Raw genomic sequence first — 27,935 nt, forward strand, 5'->3', positions numbered from 1 at the left:
ATACTTCAAGAACTTTATAATCAACTGCTTTGAAACTCACAGCCATCCTCTCAGTATGGTAGGGAAGAAGTTGGGATTCCCAATTTGTCAGCAGCTCAGAAAGCTAATTGCCAAAAGTTTGGCACATGTCAGAATCCAGGCCAGAGCCCCAGATGTGCTGGAATTACCGACGTCTCCGTGTCAGGCCTGAGCCCTTCTCTGCAAGGAGCTCTGGTGTCCGTAATGGACAATAATGACATGAAAACCTTTAGACCCCACTTACACAATGTCAGGTTTTCACTTTGTTCAAAAAAGAAAGCATATTTAATAGAGAGCAACTTCAATCAACAGATACGTTAATTCTTTAAATAGCTTATTTTACACATTATATTGCATGTAAGAAAATAAGATGCCAGATTTTCAAGAGAGAATAAATAATTTGGCCTGTCCAATGCAGAAATGTAATTCTCTTCAGAGGCTGCAACGTATGGATGTCTTTATCCTGGTATGTTGTTGGAATCTTTTCAGGAGAAGAATATAAAAACCTACTCTTCTTAGGCCATCATAAGAACGACCCCTAGAGAGAAAAGATGAGTATTGGAGGAGGAGGGGTATTTCTCAACTTTCATGCATCATTCCCCAGAAGAAGAAAGACCAGAAATATCTCAGTACTGATTTCCACCGACATCTAGTCAGCACCCACCAGGTTACACGCCAGACAAAGGCAGAGATACCATGGGCGGGGGGCAACACTTTGAAATAGATTCCTTGGGAAACTTGTCATTTAAGACAGTTGAACTTGCATTCACAGTGATGAATGTTTAACCCTTTTTTCAATGTTTTCAGGCAGGGAAACAAAAACAAAAAGTAATTGCGGGGAATCACAGATTTTTAGAAAGGGAAGAGCCTTAAAATTTGACTAGTCAAGTCTTTCTGCTTAACTGTAAAGGAATTCCGGAGTGGAGAAGTTATATCACAGAGCTAGCTGGCAGTCGAGTCTGCCCTGGAAGTCATGTCTTCTGAAGCTGGCATGAGATAATAAAAGGAAATCTTTTTTTTTTCAGCTTAATTTTCTTCTATTACAGTTAATCATAGCTAAGAACATCAAATCCTTTTCCTCTTTTGAGAACTCACTGTTCCTGTCATGGTTTGTTCCCTCCTGTCATTCTGGTTTCTGCTCAGGTTTCCCTTCCTCAGAGCTGCCTTCCCCAACCATCTCATGTAAAACAGCCACTGAGGATCTCTATCATTTTTCCACCTAGCGTTTACCACTATGTATTCATTTCTTTCTTATTGCCTATTGCTCACAACAGCTTCTAAAAAAGCTACAGAGCAAAAAGCATGATAATGCCTTTATTGGCTTATGTCAGACCATTGTATCCTTTTCCTTAGGTTGGTGGTTGTCCAGATAGTGATAAAATGTCTACCTTTTCTGGAATCAGAATTCTTACAGTGTTTCATCAGACTAAACACTGCCCAAAATAAATATGATATGTAGTCAAATCTAATGTTTAGTGAAGAGGCACATGAAGACTCGCTTAAAAATTAAAAACTAAGAACAGGCCGTAGGTAGTATTGTCTTTAGAATGTTCTTAAGATACTTAAATATGTTGTCTTTTGCTCTTGAATTACAAAGCAAAATACTGACATGATCATTGTTTTCTATGAGAGTGGTAACTTTTTTTTTTTTAACATCTTTTTTGGGGTATAATTGCTTTACAATGGTGTGTTAGTTTCTGCTTTATAACAAAGTGAATCAGTTATACATATACATATGTTCCCATATCTCTTCCCTCTTGCGTCTCCCTCCCAGCAACATGTTTTTGTTTTGCCTTACTTATTATTTGTATGACCATGTCTTAAAACAGTATGAAGGGAGGAAGCTTTTGTTCTTCATGTCTCCTCTTTCCTGTCAGGAGTAAGCATGGTGAAGGTGTAAGGTTTCGAGGCTGGAGACACTTTGCAAAGGATCAGTATGTTTTATTAATGTAGCACAAAATGATATCAGCAGAAGTATTCTTGCCCAAATTCACAGTATGCGCTAAAAAGCAACGAGTTGTTCTGACTGTGAGGCTGTCACAGTTACATCCAGGTGTGTGCATAAGCAATCCTTTCTGCTTCATAAAAAAATCGTAAGCCTTTTCCATCGCCTGAAGTCACAGCTCCGACTCTCGGATACTGTAAGCTACTTGACATCATAGCAAGTACCGAATATTTAAATGACTGTATAAAAATGTAATTACTTTGCCTGAAGAGATTCCAGAACTTATGAATAATGTTAGCTCAGTTACTGAGCTCACTCCTGTGGTATCGTCACTCTGCTCCATAGATACAGCATTCCAGATTTAAAGAAATCCTTGCCCACGACCTCTAAATAGTCAACTCCTAAAATGAGGACTTTTCCAACGTGCTGTTTACCCAGTTTTCTTCCTTGACAAGTGTATCAGTTCGCTTGCCTTTCTGCTTGTTGCTTTTCTCCCAGAGATTTTTTTTTTAACATTTTTATTGGAGTATAATTTCTTTACAATGTTGTGTTAGTTTCTGCTGTATAATAAAGTGAATCAGCTATATGTATACACATATCCCATATCCCCTCCCTTTTGCGTCTCCCTGCCACCCTCCCTATCCCACCCCTCTAGGCGGTCACAAAGCACTGAGCTGAGCTGATCTCCCTGTGCTATGTGGCTGCTTCCCACTAGCTATCTGTTTTACATTTGGTAGTGTATACATGTCCATGCCACTCTCTCAGTTTGTCCCAGTTTACCCTTCCCCCTCCCCGTGTCCTCAAGTCCATTCTCTATGTCTGCGTCCTTATTCCTGTCCTGCCCCTAGGTTCTTCAGAACCAATTTTGATTTTTTTTTTTAGATTCCATATATATGTGTTAGCATACGGTATTTTTTCTTTTTCTGACTTACTTCACTCTGTATGACAGACTCTAGGTCCATCCACCTCACTACAAATAACTCAATTTCATTTCTTTTTATGGCTGAGTAATATTCCATTGTATATATGTGCCACATCTTCTTTATCCATTCATCTGTCGATGGACACTTAGGTTGCTTCCGTGTCCTGGCTATTGTAAATAGTACTGCAGTGAACATTGGGGTGCATGTGTCTTTTTGAATTACGGTTTTCTCAGGGTATATGCCCAGTAGTGGGATTGCTGGGTCGTATGGTAGTTCTATATTTAGTTTTTTAAGGAACCTCCATACTGTTCTCCATAGTGGCTGTATCAATTTACATTCCCGCCAACAGTGCAAGAGGGTTCCCTTTTCTCCACACCCTCTCCAGCATTTATTGTTTGTAGATTTTTTGATGATGGCCATTCTGACTGGTGTGAGGTGATACCTCATTGCAGTTTTGATTTGCATTTCTCTAGTGATTAGTGATGTTGAGCATCCTTTCATGTGTTTGTTGGCAATCTGTATATCTTCTGTGGAGCAATGTCTAGTTAGGTCTTCTGCCTGTTTTTGGATTGGGTTGTTTTTTTGATATTGAGCTGCATGAGCTGCTTGTAAATTTTGGAGATTAATCCTTTGTCAGTTGCTTCATTTGCAAATATTTTCTCACATTCTGAGGGTTGTCTTTTCGTTTTATTTATGGTTTTCTTTGCTATGCAAAAGCTTTTAAGTTTCATTAGGTCCCATTTGTTTATTTTTGTTCTTATTTCCATTTCTCTAGGAGGTGGGTCAAAAAGGATCTTGCTGTGATTTATGTCGTACAGTATTCTGCCTATGTTTTCCTCTAAGAGTTTTATAGTGTCTGGCCTTACATTTAGGTCTTTAATCCATTTTGAGTTTATTTTTGTGTATGGTGTTAGGGAGTGTTCCAATTTCATTCTTTTACATGTAGCTGTCCAGTTTTCCCAGCACCACTTGTTGAAGAGGCTGCCTTTTCGCTATTATATATTCTTGCCTCCTTTATCAAAGGTGACCATATGTGTGTGGGTTTATCTCTGGGCTTTCTATCCTGTTCCATTGATCTGTATTTCTGTTTTTGTGCCAGTACCTTACTGTCCTGATTACTGTAGCTTTGTAATATAGTCTCAAGTGTAGGAGCCTGATTCCTCCAGCTCCGTTTCTCCTTCTCAAGATTGCTTTGGCTATTCGTCTCCCAAAGATTTTTAAAGCACAATCAGTCTTTTCTGGATGACAGTGTAGGTCATTTGGAGTTGTGTGTTAAAGTATGATAGCCAATAACTTACCTAAACTACAACCTATAAAAAGATTACAATGTACCCTGATGCATATTCAGACAGAAGTCACATGGAAAGTCTATTCAGTTTATGTATAATACCTCTAAATGATTTCTTGAATATCTGTATTGTTGTTTTCAGGGGTGAAAGCCCTATTCAGTGCTGATTAACCTTAATCATTTCTAGAACGTTCGCATGTGCTACATAGACATTATGTAAATTTCAGTGGTTATGTGGAGAGTGACGATTTTCAGGTTCATGATTCATGAAATTTTCTGAACGTTGGCTTAGTACGCATAAAATTTCAAACATGTTGTTCATATTATCTATATTTATACATTTGTCTTCCAGGCTGTTCCTTACTCCAGAGAATTTAAGCAGAAATATGACTACTTTAGGAAGAAATTAAAGAAACCTGTGAGTACATATCTTCCAAAAATGCTGTTTTAGTCATTTGTAAGTTACCCAAATTACTTCACTGAGAACACCTCGTTTCTTACTGTTACGTGTATACTAAAAATATGACCTTCCTTTTCTCACTGCACTTTGATCCACCTGGATCTTCAATCTGAATTTTCTTTTTAACAGACATGGTAAGTGAAGATTAACTGAGTATTACATATCAAATTACCTGAAGGTAATTTCTTATGTAATACATTAAAAAATAGAAATGATTTTTATGAGGTATAAAATAATTCAGGAACTAGTGAAAAATTGTGGAGAAGCCTGTGCAATCAATTATGGCTATCCTATTTAATAAAATCTAGATCCTAATTCGAAAAATGTTCAAGTCCCTTTACATTCAGAAATACAGTTTTAATGATGATATGTACAACAAAAATATAATTTATAATATTTGACATATTAAGACCAAGTGTAATTTTCAGATTAAAATTCTTACTAGGAAACCCGTTAAGATTCTGACAAAACTGAGAAACCCTGTAAGGCTTTTTACAGGCAGTGTTTTAAAATACAATATTATATTTTCTACTAACATCTCTCCCCAGATGCTTTAATACTGTGTCTTCTGTTTTACTTTCTGATTTCACCTCTCTGGTGTAAATTTTACCAGTTTTCTCCTAAGTTTGTGCCTTCACTATTTTGGGGGTGTTTTTGTTCCCGTCACCATTTCTTGGCTTCCTCACTGGGGAAAGCTGCAGCTCAGATCACCCCCGTTTGCCTGTGTTCCTTCCCCATCTCGCCCACCCTGCTCCACTCCCTCAGCTGATGCCTCATTTTCCTGGCCTCTGCTATGGACGAGGCACTGGGGATGCAGAGACGCTTGAAACACAGCCTCTGCCTTGGGGAGCTCCCTCTTACGGGTTCTGTTCTCTCTTCTAACATCCTGACTCAAGGAGCTCCTGGGTAACTCCTTCTGAAATGACTCACATTTGAACCTGTGGAATTCCAGTGTTTCTTTGTGCGCCGCCTGCATTTCCTCCAGTGATGTGATGACTGTAGACATCACGCTGTCTCACTTTGTGGCACTTGCACCGTGGTACCTTCTGCCTGGAAACTGACTCTGTAGATCCATCATCCTGGCAAAGCTGACCCTGGACCTGTTTTGCCAGGAAGCAGTTATTCACAACTTCAGTCAAGTGCTTTTTCATTTTCACGTTTAGTAACTGTTGCCTTTGGGATGCTTTCCCACAACTTGTCCGTGATAATCAGGGTCCCACTCCCCATGGCAACAGAACTAGCTTGTAGGCATCATGGTCACAGCTACCAGCTGGAGTCCCTTACCAGGGCTGAGGGTCATCCCAGCCTGGCCAGGTGGGGATTGTCTATGGGTTTTAATCCCCTGGACTTTGACTAAAACAGTATACAGAGTTGACCATATTTCAGTTGCCAGTGGGCAGATAAGTGCCCCACAGTTGCTTATAAAAGGGAGAGAGGATGACTGTTTTCACTCAGCATAGTTTCTTCTGCAGCGCGTGTTGCTGGCTCAGTCTGACACCTGCTGGTGGATGCTGTGTGTCTCCTCCTGACACAGGCTTTCTGTCTGTGTGAAGAACAATCTAGAAAGGAGAGAGTTTCGGTTGGAACCATTCATCATTGCTTGTTTATTTGAAGGCTGCCATCATTTCTGCTCTTTGTTTTTGTTTTTTTTTTCTGTTAGGAAGTAAGGTGTATATTTACTGTCTGATGGTGTGTGGGGTTTTTTTTCTCTTGTTTTTAGGCTGATATTCCAAATAGGTTTGAAATGAAACTTCACAGAAATAACATATTTGAAGAGTCCTATCGGAGAATCATGTCTGTGAAAAGACCAGATGTCCTGAAAGCTAGGCTGTGGATTGAATTTGAATCAGAAAAAGGTCTGGACTACGGGGGCGTGGCCAGAGAATGGTTCTTCTTACTGTCCAAAGAGATGTTCAACCCCTATTACGGTCTGTTCGAGTACTCTGCAACGTAAGTGTCTGGAGTGCATTCAGAAGGTGTCCGCACTGAAGCAGTTTTATTCTTCATGAATTTAAACTTAATGAAAGAATAAGCAGCTCACTCAGAGGTGAATTAACACTGCTGATTTCAGCCCCTCCCCGCCAGCCCCTGTAAGTCTAGAACAGGTCTGACTCTTCATGGTGAACTAACGTACTCTGTGAACACCTAAAAATAATTCTTCTCTTGTCTGTTGTGTTCATGTAATTGAGACTGAAAATGTGTTGGGTACTTAACGCTAAGGAACAAGGCAATTTTCATTCATAACGTTATGTTAATTTAGGAGAATTTGTCACTGTCAGAATTCAGAAGGTTGTTGTCTTATGAACAAGAATAGTTTCTGAAGTCAAATTACTTAAAGGCAAACTGAGGACCCGTCCTTTAGGATCCAAAGGACCACGCCCACCCCACCGTGCATTAGGATTTCATCACTGCCAGGCGTGCAGACCGAGGCAGAGTCCATTGCTTTCTCGGGAATCAAACACTGCTACTCGCAAGGCCACCCTTTCCTCCTCCAGGCTGTGGCTTCTCCAGAGGCTTAGGCAGGACCCGAGCCCCCAGTAAAACAGTTGACCTTGAAAAGCAGCCTGTGCTCTGCAGGCACAAGGGTTCTCCCGTGTCTTCCCCCTGGTGCCGGTCTCCTGGGAGCTCTTTTGGAAGGCAGCCTCAGTGTTCTTCTCCGATGCTCTGGCCAAGAATTTCCCATTTTGTAAAATTGATAAAAGCCATTGAAGTGGAGGGGAGGATCCAGAGGCGAGATCTGCACCTCTTACCCACATTCCCAAAGCTGCCCCCAGAAGAATCTGGCCCCGGAGCCCATTTTGCAAACCACCGATCCTCCTGATGGTGAGATCAAAGAAGGGCGATGAGGTGTACATCAACCTCGTGAGGTTTGCACTGTTGGGACAGCCGTATGTTGCTACCAGTGGCCTCCAGGCCTTTCAGGGCAGAATGCTGGTCAGATGGATCAGGGGTTGGACCCCTGGGAAAAATTTTAATCCCCAAACCAAAAGCTTCTCAAGGGAGTTAACCCCCTTTCTCACAGAGACAACCTGTTGCACTCACACGTAGCTGGGAATCCCTGTCCAGCCCCTTTGGTATGTGGGGCTTCTCAGCTTCCCCAAATACCTGGCTGAACCGTATGAAATTGAGATTTTTGTCGATCAACAGTAGTCAGAGATCCAGTTTCTCACGGTTTAACATGACGGCATATTCACCAGCTCCAGTAGACCTCCGTCCTTGGTCACGGAAAAGGGCTAACCAAATAAGCCCCGTTGTCTGGCTTTTATGCCTTACCTGTCAGGTACAGGATGTTTGTAGGCGCACTGTAAAAGCTTAATGACAGGCAGCACTGGAAAATTCAAATTCTTGCATTTCTTATTTATTGCATTTATTTACCACCTTTCTTTTTCTCTCTCTCCCTCCCTAAAAAGGGACAACTACACACTTCAGATCAATCCCAATTCAGGCCTCTGTAATGAAGATCATTTGTCCTATTTCACTTTTATTGGAAGAGTTGCTGGTCTGGCAGTATTTCATGGGAAACTTTTAGATGGTAAGTTATTAAAAAGTGTTGAAGTAATAAAAATTGGACAGTGCTGTCTGTGGTCTCTTATCAGGTGTCTTATCTTTCACATCATAGGTTTTAAGCAAAAGTGCTTCACTGGTTCTCCCTCTGTAAATCAGTAGTTTCTTTAATGTTTTGTCCATAATGAAGGTGCTTTTTTTTCCTGGTGTCATCTTAATCTGAGCACTGAAGACATAGTGTCTACACACAGTTTGAAAAAGGTTTTTATTTGAAAAACTTAAGTGTGAAGCACAGAACATTCTGTATTTGTGCATTTTCTATGTTTTCCAGAATAACATTTCTTTAGCAGGAACTAGATTTGATGACAGATGGAAAGTATTGATTGAAAAGTTCATTAAAACGGTCTAATTCAGCCAGTATCCTGCCATTGTCCTGTTTGTCCCCAAATTACCATTTTTTTGAATGTGAAGAGACTGTAAATAATTTCAAAGCAGTGTTAGAACTCAGCTAAGACCTTGACCCCTGGGATCACTGCTGAAACAGATGGCACAGAGTAATCTCATTATTATCTAAAGCATGTAAGTCATGCAAAGTACCAAGAATTTCAAGGTACCTTGGAAGTCAGGAGAGAAACCCCCCTCCCTGGCTGAATCAATAGGCCTATAATAGAGACTTCTTATGGATTTGGTCATTGAAAAAGTAGTGCCCTTAAGAGAACATTACAGAAATCATCAGCGAGGAAAGAGAATCAGAAATATTTTTGAAGAATTTAGGTGTGAAGTGGTTGAGAGTAGAAGACAGATCAAGATTAAGATTGACACTGCTGTTACTGGAGAGAGAGATTTCCAGGAGAATTATGGGAATTGCATTTGCAACCGTAGCTATGCTAGTTGATGTACCCTGTGTACTTCCTCCTTTAATAAATTTTTACTGGTCATGGCTAGCTGATGTTGATCCTCTAATTTCAACACTGTATTTTTTACGGGGGGCGGGGCTGGTGGCAGGAGTAAACACTTTTTTTTCTGATTGGGGGAAACTGTTCTCACTCTGTATAGGTATATATAGTGAATGTATTTTAATTTGCAGCACTGGAGTCATGCCATAGATTATTAGAACGGCCGTTATGTACCTTCTGCTGAGAAAGAAGACGTTCTTAGTTGCTACAGGGGAAATAGAGAGAAGTTTAAGCTGAGATCCTGACCTCAGGGGACCGATGTTCTAGTGAGGGTACGGGAAACATGGGTCCAGAGTCCGGCAGAAGGGAGCACACGGAGGTCTCTGGGGGGGAGCGCTTTACCGGCATTAGCCTCGCCAGGAGGCTGCGGTGGGGTTGGCGCACTTAGAAGCTGGGATCGTTTCAGAAGAGCGAGGACGGGCCAGGAGTCAAGGCTGCCTGGAGTAGTGATGGGAGCATCTAGGTCCCTGCTGCAAAAGGAGATAGGAGGTAACCGTGTCCTCGGGAATTGCAAGAAGAGCCCGAATGACCCCAGGTGTGTGGCCAGCAGTGTCTTTGTTTCCCGGGACCATGAACGGCCCTGGAGGCAGAGCAGACACGCTGCACATCAGATCAGCCCCTACTCCCTTCTGTGGCTTCACCCCCCAGACAGCAGGGGCTTTGAGCCACAGCCGCAGGGCCACACTGAAGCCAGTGGGAGCGGGAACGGGCTGCGAGGGAGGCTGGTTAGACCTGGAGGGGGCGCTGAGGATGGGAGCTGAGGGTGAAGGGGGAGGACTGAGGTTCCGGGGGCGCCTGTGTCAGGAGGCGTGTGACGCTGACTTGCCTGGGACGGGGTGAAGTGGGGTCCCTGCAGGGCACCTGCGCAGTCGTGCCGGCATTGCCACCGCCCTCGCCTCCCTCAGGCCGTCATCACCCGGCCCGGGAAGACTGCACAGCCTTCTGAATGACCTCCCTCGTTTCCTTCCTGTCTGTCCCTTCCAGTTGCTCTTCCCATTACTGCCCAAGCGATGACATTGAAATGCAGGTGGAATTGCCCCCTGGCGTTTCAGTGACTCCCCTTGGCCCTGGGCAGCGTGTAAGCTGTACACTCCCTGCCCAGTCCCTCCTCTGGCCTGTCTGCCCGGGATGCCCTGTGCTTCGGTCCTGAGTCCCGGGTCTTGTCCCTCTGCTGGGAGTGCCCTTTTCTCCCCCCGTGCGTGCGCCCTGTTTGCGCTACAGATTCCTGATTGTGCCTGAAGCTCGTTTGTCACCTCCAGCAGCCTTTCTGACCTCACCCCTCTGCTGTACCATCTCTGTTAGGATAACTGCCCTCCTTCCTAAACCCCTTCCCCCAACCCTGCCCCAAACCAGGCCCTCATCTTACTGTAGAAAACCCTCGACTGTTCTGTCCCGGTCTCTCATTCAGATGAAAGCAGGTTAATCTTTTATTTCATGCTCGGATGCACAGCGTCATCAAAGATTTGAAACTAACTCAGTTTTCACCGCGTTTTAGGTTTCTTCATTCGACCGTTTTACAAAATGATGCTGGGGAAGCAGATAACTCTGAATGACATGGAGTCTGTGGTGAGTAAACAGGTCACTCCCACGGGCCGCACCAGCAGCTTGTGCATTATGGGAAGGCAGCTGAGACCATGTTGTAGTCACGGCAATTTTTACGGGCGTTGCCATTCAGTATGGACAACAGGGATTGTTCAAGAGGCTAACTGATCTCCCTAAATTTTTTAATAAGCAAATCATTCTTCACATTTCCTAGAGTCGTGGTATTTAGGGTGGGTACACCCACATCTCAGTTACCTCTGCTTACTCGGAACTGGTTTGACCAAATTAAATCCAAGGGTCATTTGGAGACCTCATTGCTGCCCTTGTTTTCCATGGAAAACTGCTAATACTGCACACTTAGAGGTTCATCTGCTATCCCTCTGTTTTCCGACCTCAAAAAATGGCAGGGAGCCAGACGAAAACAGTAGATGAAGGGAAGCCTGTTTATACTCATCCCAGATATGGAAGAAGGGTAAGAGACCACTACAGTGTAGGAGAGGAATGAAAAGTTAGAAAATAATTGCTAACTTTTGATTTGGGTTTTCATGTTGCATTTAACTTATTTAATCTAGGCTGACCATTTTAGAGTTGAAAGGCTTTTCTATAAAGAACAAAAGTTGATGCTCTTTTCCTGGTATACTTTTGCTTCTGTTTTTCGTTTAATTTACCTGTACTCCCACCATTCACCTCTCACCTCTCACCATTCACCGGCCACACACGGGGCCATCAGGAAGCATCTTCGTCCATTTGGGGTGTTTGCAGCTCTGCTCTCACGTTCTGTCACTTGAGTCAGAAAGCATCTTCCTCCCCTCAGCCTCGCTGCCGTGTTGACTGTACGCATTGTGTAGTTGGGTATATGGCCGTGCACCCCTCCCTCACAGCTCATCCTCTGGGTGTGGAAGGAGAGTAGAAGGCCAGCAGTGCACACAAGTCCACTCAGCTGGGTTTTGCCCGGGCGAGCAGCTCTGTGTATGCACGGTACCCGTGTTGAGTTTCTCTCCAGCTTTTACCTTTAGCTTAGCCTTTATGCTTTTGTTACTGTATGGTGAGGAGGCTAGGAGTATAAAAATCTCTCTTCAAGTCTAAAGTAATTTTATTCGCCACGTTGACCGTCGGTGCACACATTCTGTTTGGTCTTCGTCGAGCCCCTGGGGCTGCCCAAGAGACAGAGGAGTCCAGGCTCTCGGGGCCTGTGTTCTGGGTTTTGACACCAGGGCAGCCTCTTCCTGTTTGCTCACAGTGACTTGCAGAGAGTGCTGGAAGCACAGGAAGGGGCATAACTTGAAGCCATTGGTATTTAAGTAGAGCATTCTCTATCCTGCCTCCTTTCCTCTGATATTTTCACTCTTAAAAGATGGGGAGTATGTTCATCTCTACATGTTCAGTTCCGTAATGTTATGACGGCCATCCAGAGCAGGCTGCTTCCTCTTGACAGAGGACAGGATCCAGCTACAAACCCCTGTTACTACCAAAGCAGTTTTTTAGTTTGTATTTTTAAATTAAAGTGGAAGAGAAGGTTTGGGGTAGAGCTGGAAACATATTAGTGACTCATGCATTTCTTGAGATTCTGGATGGAATTACATTTAAAGGACATAATTATTTAAAGAAATGAGTGTGTATTTTGGGGAAAATGCTTAATTTTAATTTTTGTGTCATTTCTGTAGGATAGTGAATACTACAACTCTTTGAAATGGATCTTAGAAAACGATCCGACTGAACTGGACCTTATGTTTTGCATTGATGAAGAAAACTTTGGGCAGGTATGTGTGGGTAACCCCACGAGCTCCCCCTGGACTTTCAAAGAGTCTTTGCTTCTTTGAGTCTTTGCTAATTATCATCTGATTGTATCAGTATCTTATTGTCGTGCCAGGAAGCCAAGTCCCAATTACAACTGCCTCTCTTCCTGCAAAGTTAGAGAAATTCTAAGGCCTCTGGTGTGTGAAGTAGCACCTACTTCTCACATCTCAAGCAGATCTGAATGTGAATGTTTGTGCCTTGGTTTTTGGGGTTTTGTTTTTTTTTGTTGTTGTTGTTGTTTTTGCGGTATGCAGGCCTCTCACTGTTGTGGCCTCTCCCGTTGCGGAGCACAGGTCCACGGCATGTGGGATCCTCCCAGACCGGGGCACAAACCCGTGTCCCCTGCATCGGCGGGCGGACTCTCGACCACTGCGCCACCAGGGAAGCCCTGTGCCTTGGTTTTAAAATTTAGATACTTCAAAAAAATAGTGTAAATGTTTACTTAGTGATATAAATACATGACCAGGAGTAGGTGATGCCGGGGGGGGGGGGCCTTGGTTTTTTTCCCTCTGCTTTAATGGTTCCCTTGTCATGGTGAAGTTTGTCTTCAGGGGTCAGCAGGCTCAGGGTTTCTAACATTCCTTCTTGCTTTGCACCAATACTGTCTTTAAGGCTGGATTAACCATAAAGATCAATTTCAAAGATAAAGTTGCCTTCTTGGAATTCTCATCCTCGTCCTAAAGTTCTGTAGGATGTGTTTGTCTTCAACCTGAAACCTTTGGTTCATTTGTCCCCCGGTGATAACGATGCTTTTGGGAAGGACTTCTCAGGATTATCCAACCCCTGGTACCTGTCCTTTCACAAAAGCCCAGAGAGAGTTCCCATCTACCAGACCAAGTGTTCGTGGCCTTGGCGTTCATGAGATCACGGAGCCCATGTTAAGGCTTGCTAATGGAACGTGACATTGATCGGTTCTTTATTGCTTCAGAGATGATTGCAAGTGTGCTCCGCTGTCCAAAAAGTGTGCTCACGTTGGCTCTCGTTTCACGATGCTGTGCTCAGTTTTATAGGTGAGGTAAGGAAATCAGGTCCCTGCCCTCTTGGGTCCGCAGTCTTAGAAAAAAGAAGCTGGTGCCGCTGGATATAAAGAAATTGATGACACCTGGGGTAAAAACTGTTGCGAAGGAACGTGATCACACATACCAAAATCACTTGTTACATCCGCTCAGGCCAGGAAACCGTCACTCATGTGAGTCCCAGAAGTGGGTGGGTCTCAGGGAGTCTGTGTTTTCTTTCCTTCCTGGTTGGTTGAGTTGAGGCACCAGGAATGAGAGAGACCCTGGGATTAATGGAAATCATCAACGAGTCCATTAAGAATCTCATTTTGCCCTCCCTATCCTTTTTCGCTCCGTACTGTGTTTCATGCCCCCAAACCTTCACAGACCGATGGACACTGCTGTCCTTGTGGGAGTCCTGTCATGGGGTGGGGGAGGGAAATCTCTTCTGCACCACGCCCAGAGCTGTCCCCTCCAGGTTAGCGGTGGCCCCCCTGCCCAGCACTGAATGTAAATGGGTTCTGGCCCTTGTCTGCTTCCTTCCTCCACTGCTCCCTCCCCTGAAGCCCCTGCAAGTCACCCCCACTTCACCCCTTCTCCCCCCTCCCCACCCCGCTCCACTCTTCTCCTTCCACCTCCCCTAAGCCCTGCTGCTCTGCTGGCCCCGCCACGCTGATGCTCCCCTGCCCACTTCTTTCCTTGTCCTGCCCTCGCTCCCTGGGCGGCCTCACTCTGCGCATCTCTGCGCTGCTCACCGCCAGCCTCTTACCTGCAGCCCACACCCTTCCTCTAGCGTCCAGATTCCCCCTGCTTCGGCTGCCTCCTGAGCCGTGTCTCCTGAAAGACCCACAGGTCCCCGAACTGAAAAAGCCACTTCCTCCTCCCGACCCCCCATCTCCACTCCGGTCTAACCAGTGGCCACACCCTCCCCTCCGGCCTGAAACTGGAGTCCCCTTGGAATCGTCCCTCTCCCTCCGTGTCGAGCCGGTCACTGCGTCCTCTAGCCCCAGCCTGCTCATCACTCCCCTTGTCTGCACCCTCCCCTTGTTGAGGCTCTGCCGGTTCCTTGGCTGTGTCGGGTAGCAGTCTCCCTGGTCCCTACATCGCCCCTCGCTCCAGTCCGTTCTCTGATGCCTCCACACATATGCTCCGGATGTAGTGGTTCTGAAGAGCAAACCTGGACCTGTAACTCTTCTGCTCGACACACATTCTTCACTGGCCAGCCTGTGTACCTCAGTGTGAATTAAAACCTTTCCTGCACGGCTTAGGACCCCTTGCTGCCCACCTTTACCTTCCCTCCCAACACCTCCGTCCTCTCACCTTCACAGCCATGGGGGGCCTGCCTCGGCGTCCCCCAGGACGCCCCGTGCCCTGTCACTGGCTGCGTGGCGCCCTCTCCTTGCCGACCCATCCTCCCCTCCCCCGCCATAACGCTCTGTCCTCTAGCCATCCCCGGCCTGCCGCCCACTGTGAGCCCCCTGAGGTCTCCTTGGTTTCTCCAGTGCCCGGTGTGTAGCGATGGCTGATAAATGCTTAGCGAGCAAAGGAATGAATCATGCTGCCTAGGTTTTTTTTTTAATGTTATAAGTAATGGAAGCTCCAAGTGTGAGACAACAAAATAATTGGAATTGCAATGACTTTTTTTTAAGCTGGACATATTTAAGGGTCTTAACTGCCAATTTTCAAAGGATAACACATGGCTAACCATCCTAGAACCGTGTCTTCTTTGCATTTTTAACACATGTAGGGAGGAGTAGAGATAAAGAACTAAGGAAGATTTAAAATCAGTCTTGGGTGTCAAATGCAAAAAAAAAAAAAAGGTCTCTTTATATTATATCCACTTGTAGAAATCCATATGACTAACTTAACACAGTTCAGAAGACATTAGTGATGCCGAAGTTAGAAGCAGACTAAACCTTCCTTAGTTACAGTTAAATGTAACTATTTCCACCTGATAAGTACAAACCAAACAAGATGTTTGCATTTTTAAGTAGACTTCTGATAAAGATTCTGATGGTCATTATAGCTCATGTCTATGGTTCATTAAAAACAATTCTTAAACCTCCTCATTTAATGTGGGTTTTTCTGACTTTGGATTGAATCAGGTAGAGTAAATGCAGTAATCAAAACAGACTCACGAGATGAGTAAGATGATGATTAGGTGCCCTATTTGTGAAATTACTGGCTTTCCTTTTTAGAGAGTGAAACCTGATTAACGAGGAACTAGCATATCTATTTTGTGTTCTGGGAGGAAATGCAGAGTGAATTAAGCAGCCACACATTGATCTCATCTCCCACATCCAATCCATCACCAGGCCCTGTTCATTTTGACTCCCGACTATTCTTCAGTTCTCTCTGTTCTCCTCGTCTGTCCCCCCAACAGCACCCAAGCCTAAGCTACCATCTTCTCTCGTAGATTCCTAACTGGTTTTTTATATCCACCTTTGGCCTCCTACAATGGCAGAGTGGTCTTTTCAGAATGTGAAATGATCATTCCATTCCTCTGCTAAAAACATGCAGAGATTTCCCACTTTATCACTGTCAAGATAAAGACCCAAGTCCTTAATTTGCCTCATGAAGTCCTGCGTGGCTGGGCCCTGCCTGTTCATCTCCAGGTGCGTTTTGCATCAGTGCTGCCCCTCGTGCTTTCTGGGTCTGGTCCCACGAGACTTCTTGCACACACCAAGCTCCTTCTTGCCGCAGGACCTTTGCACATGCCATTCCTTCAGTGGGGAACACACTCCCATCATCAGTTCAGACTAAGCTAGCTCTGACCCAGGACCACAGTACTTCAGGGTATCTTCCGTGTCTCCCTATGGCAGGTACCATAGGTGACTTTGCATGTATTTGTATGGTTATGTGTTTAGCATCTCTCTCTCCCATCAGACTCAGTCTCGGTGATCGCTGCTCCGGGTCTGCCTTTTGCTCACTATTGTGCACTCATCACCTGGCAGTGCCTGGTACAGGGTAGACACTCAGAATAGAGGTGTTGAACCAAAAATGTGGACATCAGCAAGAGGCCCGTGCAGGCCTCCCCCTCCCCCAGCCCTCTGCAAAACTGCTGACCGTGCATTGCCATTTTCTAACCCAAGAGGAAGCCCACGCCTCCTTGTGCAAAAAGATAAAGTCATTTCTTCACTAGAGTGAAGTTACCACAGAAGTGAAATGTACGTGCAGTCGGCCTTCCTTAGTGCTTTTAGGCTCTTTCTCTCATTCCATGGTTAGAAATACCAGGCCGTGAAGTTCGGTGGTAGCTGTCGCTTCATGTAATGAAATTGCAGCTGTTGCCATTTTTTTCCAGTCTGCTTTTTTCCTGGTTGGTGAGAATCTGCAGCTGCTGGTTTCTGGGGCCTACTAACAATGTTTCAGATGAACAAACTTCAATATTTGAACAGTCGTCATATGCCAGACAGAAAGAATCAGCCATACACTCACGTACAGCCCTGCACACGCATGCCCCACCAGGAGGAGACATCCTCTTAGAGCTGCGCCAAGCAGAAGTTCTTGACGGCAGAGTCAGCAGAGCAGCACCTGATTCGGTTGCTTTGAAGAGGCGCGAGCGGTGTGGACTTCCAAGAAGCTGGCAGCAGGGAGGGGAAGAGAATGGGCAGCAGCCTGTCGGAAAATTCTTGAGGACCTGGCCTGAGTTGGGTGAAGGCATGCATTCTCAACTGGGGAGACGACACCCCTAGGGGGCAAAAACTGGACAACTTTTTGTCTTGGAGGACAGGAAGTCTCAGCCATTACAATGGCTTGTGGTCCTCCAAGGGGGCCACGGAACATAACACGGTGCACCGTGGGTCTCTTTGGTAAGATTGCGTGGGAGGGAAGGGGCAATTGGGGGGTCTAAAAAGGCTCCTGGGGGGTAATTAATGGGGAAAAAGGCTGAGAAGCACTGAGTTGGGGAGAGGGAATAAGGAAAGAGGCAGAAGCTGGAAGTAGGAAGGAGAGAGAGGTGAGAGGCAGAGCGAGGTCGTGGCTGGAGCTGGACAGAACCAAACCAAGACCCCAGTGAGGAGGTAGTTCCTCAAAGACCAGGTGAAGGAAGTGGGGCTGGTGGCAGCTACAGGAAGCATGAAAGCAGAAAGGTGGGCCGGCCGCTGGGAGAGGCTGGGGAGGATGAGGACAGCGCCCAGTAACACGAGCAGAAGCAGTGAGGCCTTCCTCTGCCTGGGTTCAGGATACCCGATTTGACCTAGACAATTTCTCAGTGGACTCCTCAGACATTTGTCATAAAGCATCTGAGGAAGATCGGGGAGATGTGTGTGAATCTGAAGTTGTCACTTGCCACAGAAGAGGGGTCCAGTTCTGTGAGAGCTGCATCCCGGAGCTTCCTCTGATCTTTGTGGTCTTTACGAAGAAGAGAGAGGAGTTCATACTTGGGCCAGGAGACTTCAAGAAAATGCAGTTTTTTTCTACGAGCACTTATTAATCCCCTTCTGTGTGCCAGGCACTGTGTTAGTGTCTTCATGTTGGGTCCTTGAGGAAGGAGTTCAGACACAAGACGAGAACTATATTTAAAAAGTGGAATTTGGGACTTCCCTGGTAGCACAGTGGTTAAGAATCCGCCTGCCAGTGCAGGGGACACAGGTTCGATCCCTGGTCCAGGAAGATCCCACATGCCGCGGAGCAGCTATGCCCATGTGCCACAACCGCTGAAGCCTCCGCACCTTAGAGCCCACGCGCCACAACTACTGAGCCTGCACTCTAGGGCCTGCGTGCCGCAACTACTGAGCCCACGTGCTGCAACTACTGAAGCCCACACTCCTAGAGCCCGTGCTCTGCAACAAGAGAAGCCACCGCAATGAGAAGCCCACGCACCGCAACAAAGAGTAGCCCCCGCTCGCCGCAACTAGAGAAAGCCTGCGCGCAGCAACGAAGACCCAACGCAGCCAAAAAAAAATTTAAAAAGTGGAATTTGAACAGCAGCCCACAAGTGGTGTGTGAGGAGAGGGAGATGGGGGTGGAACACCAGCGGAAGCCTGACTGAGAGGCCCCTAGGGCTTGGGGAGGATTTACTCTAAGGGAGCAGCTCAGGGAGCAGGCCTGGAGGCCCCCTTCCCTGCCTGCCCGGAGAAACCATGTGACCTACACGTGAGCCCCAATCAACCACGTGACCCACGGCTGCCCCAGCCGACGATTCCTTACTCGGCACAGAGAGTATGGTCCGGTCTTGTTATTTTTTCTTTTTTTCTTTCAAAAACAATTTTATTTATCTGATTGCAAAATATTAATCTTAGTAATAAAAATAAAGTCAGTACAATAAACACATATTAAAGTCACTCATAGTTCCTACCACCTAGAGAAAAATCACGAGTAAAATTTTGATTTGTATCTTCCAGAATGATTCTCTGTAAACACACACACAAGGTTTTATCTTTTCAACAGAAATGGAATTGTACAGTGTATCCAGTTTTAACTTAGTATATTGTAGGTACCTTTCCGTGTCAGTAAATACCATTTTAATGGCTACACCGAATTCCGTTTCATAGACTGTACCTTTTTTAACCGTGCCCTAGTGGTCGGCATCGAGGCTATTTCAGTATTTCACTATGTAAACAGTATGATGAGTGTAATCCTGGAATATACATTTTGTACACTTGACCAATTTCTTTCTCTTCGTATAAGTCCTAAGAGAGAAATTATTATGAAAAGGCATATGCACATTAAAATCTTGACTCCTGTTGCCAAATTATCTTTTCAAAAGGTTGAACCAGTTAGACCCTCACCACCAGCATTGATAAGAACCGTTTCTCTACGCTCAGCAGTGCTGGCTGATTCTGCCAGTTTTCATCACTAGGGGCTGCTTTTGGAGGCGCCAGAAGTGTTTTTCTCCTTTCCCCTCCCCGCCCTGTCTCATCTGTGGTTGACCCTCTCATTCAGTAGCTCTGGAAATTGCAGCTCCCAGAAAACATTCTGTTCTAGTACAGCTGAACTGTACTGAAAGCCTCTCAAAATCCAGAACCGGGCTTGGATTTATTAACTTGTCAGTTGGTGTGGATCTGATAGAAAAATCTCATCATGGAAGGGAACAGCAAGACAATCTTTGAGGAATAAATGGGGGGAGAAAGAAAAACTGTCTTATTAAAAAATATTACAAAAGTGTAAATGAATACTGACTACAGACCCCCAAACAATCGACTACAAAAGTGTAAATGAGTACTGCTTACAGACCTCCAGATAATTGTCAAAGAACTAAAGATGTTTCACTATAAGAGACCTCCCATCCCACTCCCTAAGCGGAACTGTTTAATATCTTCAAAAAAGTGCCGTGACCTGCACAGGACAGGAGCAGGTCACCACGGGGGGCAACCGGATGGAATGGAAGACAGCAGCCGGAAGGGGGCACCCGGCAGGAGGGAAGGATTTGAAGAAGAGTGAAAATACAGCAGCAATTAAAGTCCGTACTGCATTTGCAAATATTTTCTCCCATTCTGAGGGTTGTCTTCTTGTCTTGTTTATGGTTTCCTTTGCTGTGCAAAAGCTTTTAAGTTTCATTAGGTCCCATTTGTTTATTTTTGTTTTTATTTCCATTTCTCTAGGAGGTGAGTCAAAAAGGATTTTGCTATGATTTATGTCATAGAGTGTTCTGCCTATGTTTTGCTCTAAGAGTTTTATCGTGTCTGGCCTTACATTTAGAATGTGTCTTTAATCCATTTTGAGTTTATTTTTGTGTATGGTGTTAGGAAGTGTTCCAATTTCATTCTTTTACATGTAGCTGTCCAGTTTTCCCAGCACCACTTATTGAAGAGGCTGTCTTTTCTCCATTGTATATTCTCGCCTCCTTTATCAAAGATAAGGTGACCATATGTGCGTGGGTTGATCTGTGGGCTTTCTATGCTGTTCCATTGATCTAGATTTCTGTTTTGGTGCCAGTACCGTACTGTCTTGATTACTGTTGCTTTGCAGTGTAGTCTGAAGTCAGGGAACCTGATTCCTCCAGCTCCATTTTTCTTTCTCAGGATTGCTTTGGCTATCCGGGGTCTTTTGTGTTTCCATACAAATTGTGAAATTTTTTGTTCTAGTTCTGTGAAAAATGCCAGTGGTAGTTTGATAGGGATTCCATTGAATCTGTAGATTGCTTTGGATAGTATAGTCATTTTCACAATGTTGATTCTTCCAATCCAAGAACATGGTATATCTCTCCGTTTGTATCGTCTTTCTTTCATCAGTGTCTTATAGTTTTCTGCAAACAGGTCTTTTGTCTCCGTAGGTAGGTTTATCCCTGGGTATTTTATTCTTTTTGTTGCAGTGGTAAATGGGAGTATTTCCTTAATTTCTCTTTTGTATTTTTTGTCATTACTGTATAAGAATGCTAGAGATTTCTGTGCATTAATTTTGTATCCTGCTACTTTACCAAATTCATTGATTAGCTCTAGTAGTCTTCTGGTAGCATCTTTAGGATTCTCTATGTATAGTATCATGTCATCTGCAAACAGTAACAGTTTTATGTCTTTTCTGATTTGGATTTCTTTTATTTCTTTTTCTTCTCTGATTGCTGTGGCTGAAACTTCCAAAACTGTGTTCAATAATAGTGGTGAGAGTGGGCAACCATGTCTTGCTCCTGATCTTAGAGGAAATGGTTTCAGTTTTTCACCATTGAGAACGATGTTGCCAGTGGGTTTGTCATATATGGCCTTTATTATGTTGAGGTAGGTTCCCTCCATGCCTACTTCCTGGCATATACCCTGAGAAAACCATAATTCAAAAAGAGCCATGTACCACAATGTTCATTGCAGCTCTATTTACAATAGCCGGGACATGGAAGCAACCTAAATATCCATTGACAGATGAAAGGATAAAGAAGATGTGGCACATATATACAATGGAATATTACTCAGCCATAAAAAGAAATGAAATTGAGTTATTTGTAGTGAGGTGGATGGACCTAGCATCTGTCATACAGAGTGAAGTATGTCAGAAAGAGAAAAACAAACATCATATGCTAACACATATATATGGCATCTAAAAAAAAATTGGTTCTGAAGAACCTTAGGGCAGGACAGGAATAAAGACGCAGACATAGAGAATGGACTTGAGGATACGGGGAGGGGGAAGGGTAAGCTGGGATGAAGTGAGAGAGTAGCATTGACATATTACATTACCAAATGTAAAACCAATAGCTAGTGGGAAGCAGCTGCATAGCACAGGGAGATCAGCTTGGTGCTTTATGACCACCTAGAGGGGTGGGATAGGGAGGGTGGGAGGGAGATGCAAGAGGGAGGGGTTATGGGGATATATGTATACATACAGCTGATCACTTTGTTGTACAGCAGAAACTAACACAACATTGTAAAGCAACTATACTCCAATAAAGATGTTAAAAAATAAAAAACAAAGTCCGTACTGCAGACAGTAAAAACGTTGAATTGATGTTGTGGAAAGTGGAGCTCAGTCACGTGGGAGGGAAACGAGATCCCTTCCCGAATAACAGAAAAAAGGACAGAGAAGAAAATATGAAGGGCCGAGACAGAGGATCAGTGGGCTTTGATTGAAAAGGCTGTCTCCATGTGAAAAGGAACAATAATCAAGTGCATCATCAGAGAAAACGTTTGGAGAGGAACAGGATCTGATACTGAGGCCAGAGAGGCCGTCTGTCCCGCGTGTGTGTGGCAGGGCTGGGGAGGGGTCCCTGGAAAGGGACCTCTGCCAAAGCAGGAGATCTGCTGCAGGTTTGAATCTGTGTCCCTCGTGGTGGATGCAGCCTGGGTGCTTACTCTGGAGAACCCTCTCCCTCAGGCTTGGCCTGGCTTCCTCTCAGGTGTAGCCTGGTGGATGTGGGAAAAAAGACCACAAGGAATCCCACCAGAACACACATGTGGTTACCTCTGAATAGGGGAGCTGTGAGTGGTATTTGTTTCCTTTTTATTTCCCTGGAATTTCCATGAGAGTAAACATTTTATTTGTTAGGTCAGTAGGCCTCTTCCTTCCCTTCCCTTCCCTTCTGCTACTTATTGCTCTGTACACTTTGATGTTAAGCCAGGGCTGGCTCAGAGCAGAGGAGAAGGCTGTGCCTTGAGTTCAGCTGCTTTGCTCTTTTCACTCCTGGCTCACGCTGAGGGAGGGGCTTTCGGGGCTGAGGAGCCAGGAGGTGGCGTCTGGACGCACATCAAAGCCTGGGGTTCCCAGGGGTGGCAGGTGAATCCATCCCTCAGCCTGACTTTCTCAGCATCTTTCTTTTTTTAAGTCCCTGTGTTTTGCTCCTTTGAAAGAAATTCCACATATCTTTTTTTTATGGCTATAAAATCTAATTTTCAGCAACAAATCTGGATCTCTGCAGTCTTGATGGTTGTATCCTGTCTTTTCTGTTAAAGATAATTAAATTTCTTGATAAGTCAGTAGCAGATGGAAAAATTGTTGTTCTCCATTGTTGCTAATGTATGAAGAATAATTAAAACTCATCAATAACCATAAAATAATTTGCCTTCAATGATAACATCTTTACGTGTGTAGCATCTTAACAATTTAAAAGCCTCGTTAGACATTCTCTTGGACACAGAGCCCATTTGCTGGGAAAGAGTTCTGAATAAATTTTACTTATCTTCCTTTTACAGTAAGACGTTATTACTCAGTGATAATATGCAAAGTAACTTCATGATGGTGATGTTGTTTTATCTTTGTAATTACAGACATATCAAGTGGATCTGAAGCCCAATGGGTCAGAAATAATGGTAACAAATGAAAACAAAAGGGAATACATTGAGTACGTACACACTTACTTACAGCCTTTCCTTTCATTAAATTGAACCGCATGTTCGGTTGCCGTCCTTTGCCAGAACAGTTCGTGCAGATTGTGGACACGCTTCTAACAGTATGAGTTCCTTTCTGGCTTGGCCTAATAGGAAGCTGAATTATGGGATGCAGAGTTTGGCTTGTGTCATGACTTCGTGTTGCTGCCATGCAGAGGAGCAGTGGGAGGAGAGAAAGGGGCCACTGTTGAGTAACTTGGCAAATACTCTGGGAGCCTGTGGGCATCTCGTCTAAAATGGAGAATTACAACAATGGAGCAGTGTCAACAGCCGGTTGGGGTAAATTTGGGAACAACCGAGGAGAACATATTCCATCTCTCTCCTGACCTCTTTTCCATAATGAAAATGTAGGAGAAGAGTTAAAATGGAGATGGAGAATTCAGCACATGCAAACAGGAAGAATTGTTCCTGCTGTTTGTAATTTTCTTAATCTCAGCGTCCTTTGGTGGGACAAAATGTTGAGTCCTTTGGAAATCTAGCTGTTGGGTAACCCTAGGAGTCTGTACTGGGCAGAAGGTACAGTTGGGCAGCTTACATTTTCTTCTTTGGTATATACGTATGCCTCGAGCTCACCGTTCTGGTATCTTCCAAGGATTGCCAGGTTGCCCTTGCTAGTCCTCGAACAGGGACGAGGTCAGCGTTAACGGTGGTTGGCTCCTGGATCCTAGTTTCTGCTCATCTAGTGAGTTACAGCCATGGCCTGGGCTCCTTGTTTGCATTCAGAACTCCATTTCAACAAGCCGGGTTCCGTCCTCTCTCATCACCGTTGATCACAGGACTTGAATTCAGAGAACTGGCTGAGGAGCTTAGCATCCTTCCTTAGCATCCGCCAAAAAAAAAAAAAAAAAAAAACCTACTCTCCTTTCTAATCAGGAAGAATTGGAGAGTGCTGGCGTCTCTACTTAGAGACCCTGACAGAGCATGGACTTCTCCACTTGCAAGCTGAAAGCTTGCTACACTTAATCAGAAACTAGAAGTAAGATACTACATTTCTTGCCTGTTCACCTTAATTGGCGCTTGTGCTGAGCTTCGACGGTCTCAGCAAGCAGACGACGTCCTGACAGGCACCGTTGTCTTCATTCAGAAAGTGTAGACTTCGAATAGATTTTTAGCAACACCCCAGGGTGACTAGGTTTGAGAGACTGAGTATTTGCACCTTGTGATACATGTTGTGCGTCATTCTTTGCAGTTAATTCTTTTAGGTTTCAAATTGCGGGGCGCCTCCACTAGCTTCACTGCAAAAAGGAGGATAGAAATCCCCTGCCGCCCGCATCCTCTGGTGCAAGTAGGCTGTCGGGCTGGTGCTTGCAGCACAGCCAGTAAAACCCGATATTCTGAGCAGTGAGTGGGCAGCAGGCTGGTCCTCGAGGGCCGTTGCCATGGTGCCACCTCGTATGTGAGAGCCCTTCATGACGGGGTCCTTGTGCTATTTCATGGCAGAATGCCTTAGGTGGAATCCAAAGTGGATACGCCTGGCAGTAAATTCTGCTGTACACTAAATATTGTCACAGGGAATATGGTTTCAGTGGCTGTCTGTGACTCCAAGAGGTTTTACCATTAATCCTCCAAGTGTTGGTATAAAAGTATTCGTGATAAAGTACTGATAAATTATGTCATCCTTGAAAATCAGTACGTTGAATACTAGAATGAATTATCACATGATAAAATACGTTGTAGTGGGTATTCCCCTTAAAAATATGTACATGTCTGTACATAAATGTGGGTGTGTGCATATGTGTGTGTGTGTGCACGCGTTATGCCCAAATACATATGTGTTCAAACCCCATTTTCCCTTTTTCTCCAAACAGTCACGTTTATAAAGCAGCTTTGATAAACGAAGCCTCGATCTGGGGGGAGAAAAGAAATCAGTCTTTCTTCTGAAACCCTTAGTGAGATTTTAGGTTCCACATGTGCTCATGATTCTCGAAAGAATCCGTGAATGAGCAGCGCGTGCCACAGCACATGCCCTCCCTCTCCTTGGCCGCCGTCGGGCTTTTCTCCCCGCCCCGCTTAACGAAAAGCAGTCGCAGCTGGGGGGGAAGAACTGCACACGAGTGATGAGCAACGTGGCTAAGGGCTGTCCGTTTTCCTCCCACAGCCTAGTCATCCAGTGGAGATTTGTGAACAGGGTCCAAAAGCAAATGAACGCCTTCTTGGAGGTAAGTCGTGTTCTCCGGGAGTCTTGCCTGTGCCTTTAGGTTGAAAGAGGACGGTTCTCCTCCTTGGGGGGCAGGGAGGGTATTAGACGCGATCACACACCCAGAGACAGGCGTGGGTGTGGGACCCAGGGCAGGAACGTCAGGCCTGCACTGCTCACAGCATCTCCAGTCTCCAGGGCAGGAGCGTTGAGCCACTGCACTGCCACCTTTTCGTCTGTCTTTTTTTGGTCAGTGTTTTCTGGCTTTGCTGCTCTTATTTTTTAATTTGCCTTAACTGTTTTTAAAGAGAAATCTTTACAGACTTGACCCAGAAGGGCAGGTTCCCCCACAGAGGCTAGAACCATCATCCTGTAGCTTTTGGTGGTACCCAGGGAAGGCTGGGAGCATCTCTGCCTTTTGCTGCAGTGACGGGTTCTGAGAAATGCGAGGACTTGGGACAGTTTCCAGTCACGCCATCCCTCCGTGATAATGCCTTCCGCCTCATTGGTCGAACTTTTTTTTCTTTTTTTTTTTTTTTAAATCCCCTGCCCTTTCCTCGTGGCTGTCTGAATAATTCCTCACCTTATTAACGTGTGAAGTGGTTACTTCTCAGACCCAAGTATTTAATGTCAGTGATACTCCCAGGCCCCTGAGGAGGGAGGCCCCTCGCAGAGAATAGGGGCTTCCTCATTTTAAAAACCAGCTCCCTTGGACCCAAAGCGCAATTCCTTTTTAAATCCTGATAATGGGTATTAGTTACTTAAAACGAACAAGTCCCAGCTGCACATTACAAGAACCGATCGATGCAGGGTTCTCGCTGGGCGATGCTCTCTTAAGTTCACCCCAGTTCAGTTACCTGCTCATGGTGAGTATAGCGCCAACCCAGGCAGACCACTCAGAAAAATTCCAGGACTTAGGGTGAAACGTGTGAGTTAGAGGCGCCGGAGAACAGCAGGGTTCATACTGTATTTACACGAGAAACCTACCCGGCCCTATCCCAGGTGATCACACTTTCAGAAACTGGCCACACGCGAGGCCCAGCGACATGGAGCGTCCGTCCTATGTCACTGCACTAGTCAGTGGTGCCTAGTCTGGGGACCGGGGCAGGCTGTCTGTGCTCCCTGGCTCCTTTCCACCCATCACACCGCCTCCTCTCGTATTTCATCTTTGCCTTATTTTTAAATGGTCCGCTTACGTGTCTGTGGCCTGTGCCTTTGAGAACACCCTGACTCACAGCAATGTGTCATAAGTGGCTTTTGGAATCCGCCTGCCTGCAGCAACCCATATTTTTATGACATTTCAAAAATTACTCAAGTACCTGGATCTTCTGGAGTCTACTGCTTTTTAAACTTTTATTTTGTGACTCTGCTGTTTTTATCTGAACTAAAATTACTGAATACTGTCATATAAATCATCAGTGAACAGTGTATTTTTCCTGGCTAACCAAAATAAGCTTGTTTATCCTGTAAAATTTGTCTCTTTCGAGGAAAAAGGTGTTGAGAGTGCTTTTCTTTTTTTCTTTCAGGGATTCACGGAACTGCTTCCTATTGATTTGATTAAAATTTTTGATGAAAATGAACTGGAGGTTTGTACTGTAAACATTTTGTGTAAAGGAGATTTTTTTTTTTTAAGTATCTCATTACTTCCCAACTTGGTATTTTAGTATTCTCTGATCCCTAATGTCCTAGCGAGTAAGCTTAGGTGAATTCTACTGCGGGTCTCTTAGGAGCTGGCGTGTTTGCCGATCAGGGACGAGGGGATAGCAGAAATAGTCACCTGTAGCTTCCTTGCCCGGGAGAGGGCAGATCAGGGACGCAGCAGACAGGGGGAGGCCCGCTGAGCTGGTTCACGGCCTGGAGCTGGGGTGGCAGCACCCTGCTCCCAGGGTGGGGCTGGCTGAGGACCCCGGTCCTCCACGCACCCACCGTAGCAGCCGAATGGGGACTCGGCCGGGGGGTGGGTGTGAGCGCCCCCGAGGGGCTGCAGAGCAGGGGGCTCCGTGAAATCGAAGTGGTCTGTGCTGCGGAGTGAAAGCCCGGCAGAGGCAAGAAGGTAGTGGCAGGAGGTGGTTTCATGGTAGCTTGTGCCAGCTTCTTTGTGTCGGTGTAGATGAGAACTTGGAACCTGAAAAGCAAAGGAGTCTCCCCGCCTTATGTTGAGAGAAACAGGAGGAGGAAGGCTTTGTCTGCTGAGAGGCTGTTGACAGGACTCCGGCCATTTGTCCAGTGACGTGTCTCCCGTAGGCTGGCTTTTGTTCCTTTACCTTAAAATGGAAACGTCCAGATAGATGACGTCACAGACATCATGTAGAGGAAGCCCTTTGTTTGGCAGGTGGGGCGACTGAGGCAGGGAGAGGTTAATGACCTCACAGGGTCTCGTCACAGTCAGGCCCATGAACCTGGTTTTCAGGCCTCTGGATTCGTTCTTTTTCCACTGTGCGCTGGCGCCTCTGCGGGAGTATCATTCCTTCGTTAGGAGGGTTAGGTGATAAGAAAAGTGGACCCAAGACTGGTGAGTCAGAGCTGCAAGTATAGCGCTAGGACAGGTCTGCAGCCGTGGGCCACCAGGCAGGTGAGGTGATTGCCCTCACCTGGTGGATCGGTCCGGGAAGATGAGTTCT

General features: G+C 45.2%; 1 protein-coding gene across 8 annotated transcripts in view; it reads left to right on the forward strand.

The window, feature by feature from the left end:
- Positions 1 to 27,935, forward strand: part of NEDD4L (NEDD4 like E3 ubiquitin protein ligase) — a 384,213-nt gene that overhangs the window by 346,653 nt on the left and 9,625 nt on the right. For all 8 annotated transcript variants that reach the window (XM_060029135.1, XM_060029129.1, XM_060029131.1 and 5 more), the window contains 8 exons: positions 4,527 to 4,592; positions 6,355 to 6,584; positions 8,045 to 8,166; positions 10,590 to 10,660; positions 12,301 to 12,396; positions 23,058 to 23,131; positions 25,276 to 25,336; positions 26,841 to 26,900. In XM_060029135.1, the coding sequence (XP_059885118.1) occupies positions 4,527 to 4,592; positions 6,355 to 6,584; positions 8,045 to 8,166; positions 10,590 to 10,660; positions 12,301 to 12,396; positions 23,058 to 23,131; positions 25,276 to 25,336; positions 26,841 to 26,900 (780 nt within the window). The remainder of the gene's footprint in view (positions 1 to 4,526; positions 4,593 to 6,354; positions 6,585 to 8,044; positions 8,167 to 10,589; positions 10,661 to 12,300; positions 12,397 to 23,057; positions 23,132 to 25,275; positions 25,337 to 26,840; positions 26,901 to 27,935) is intronic.

This window comes from Delphinus delphis, chromosome 13 (assembly GCF_949987515.2).
Source record: "Delphinus delphis chromosome 13, mDelDel1.2, whole genome shotgun sequence".
In the NCBI taxonomy this organism is placed as follows: domain Eukaryota; kingdom Metazoa; phylum Chordata; class Mammalia; order Artiodactyla; family Delphinidae; genus Delphinus; species Delphinus delphis.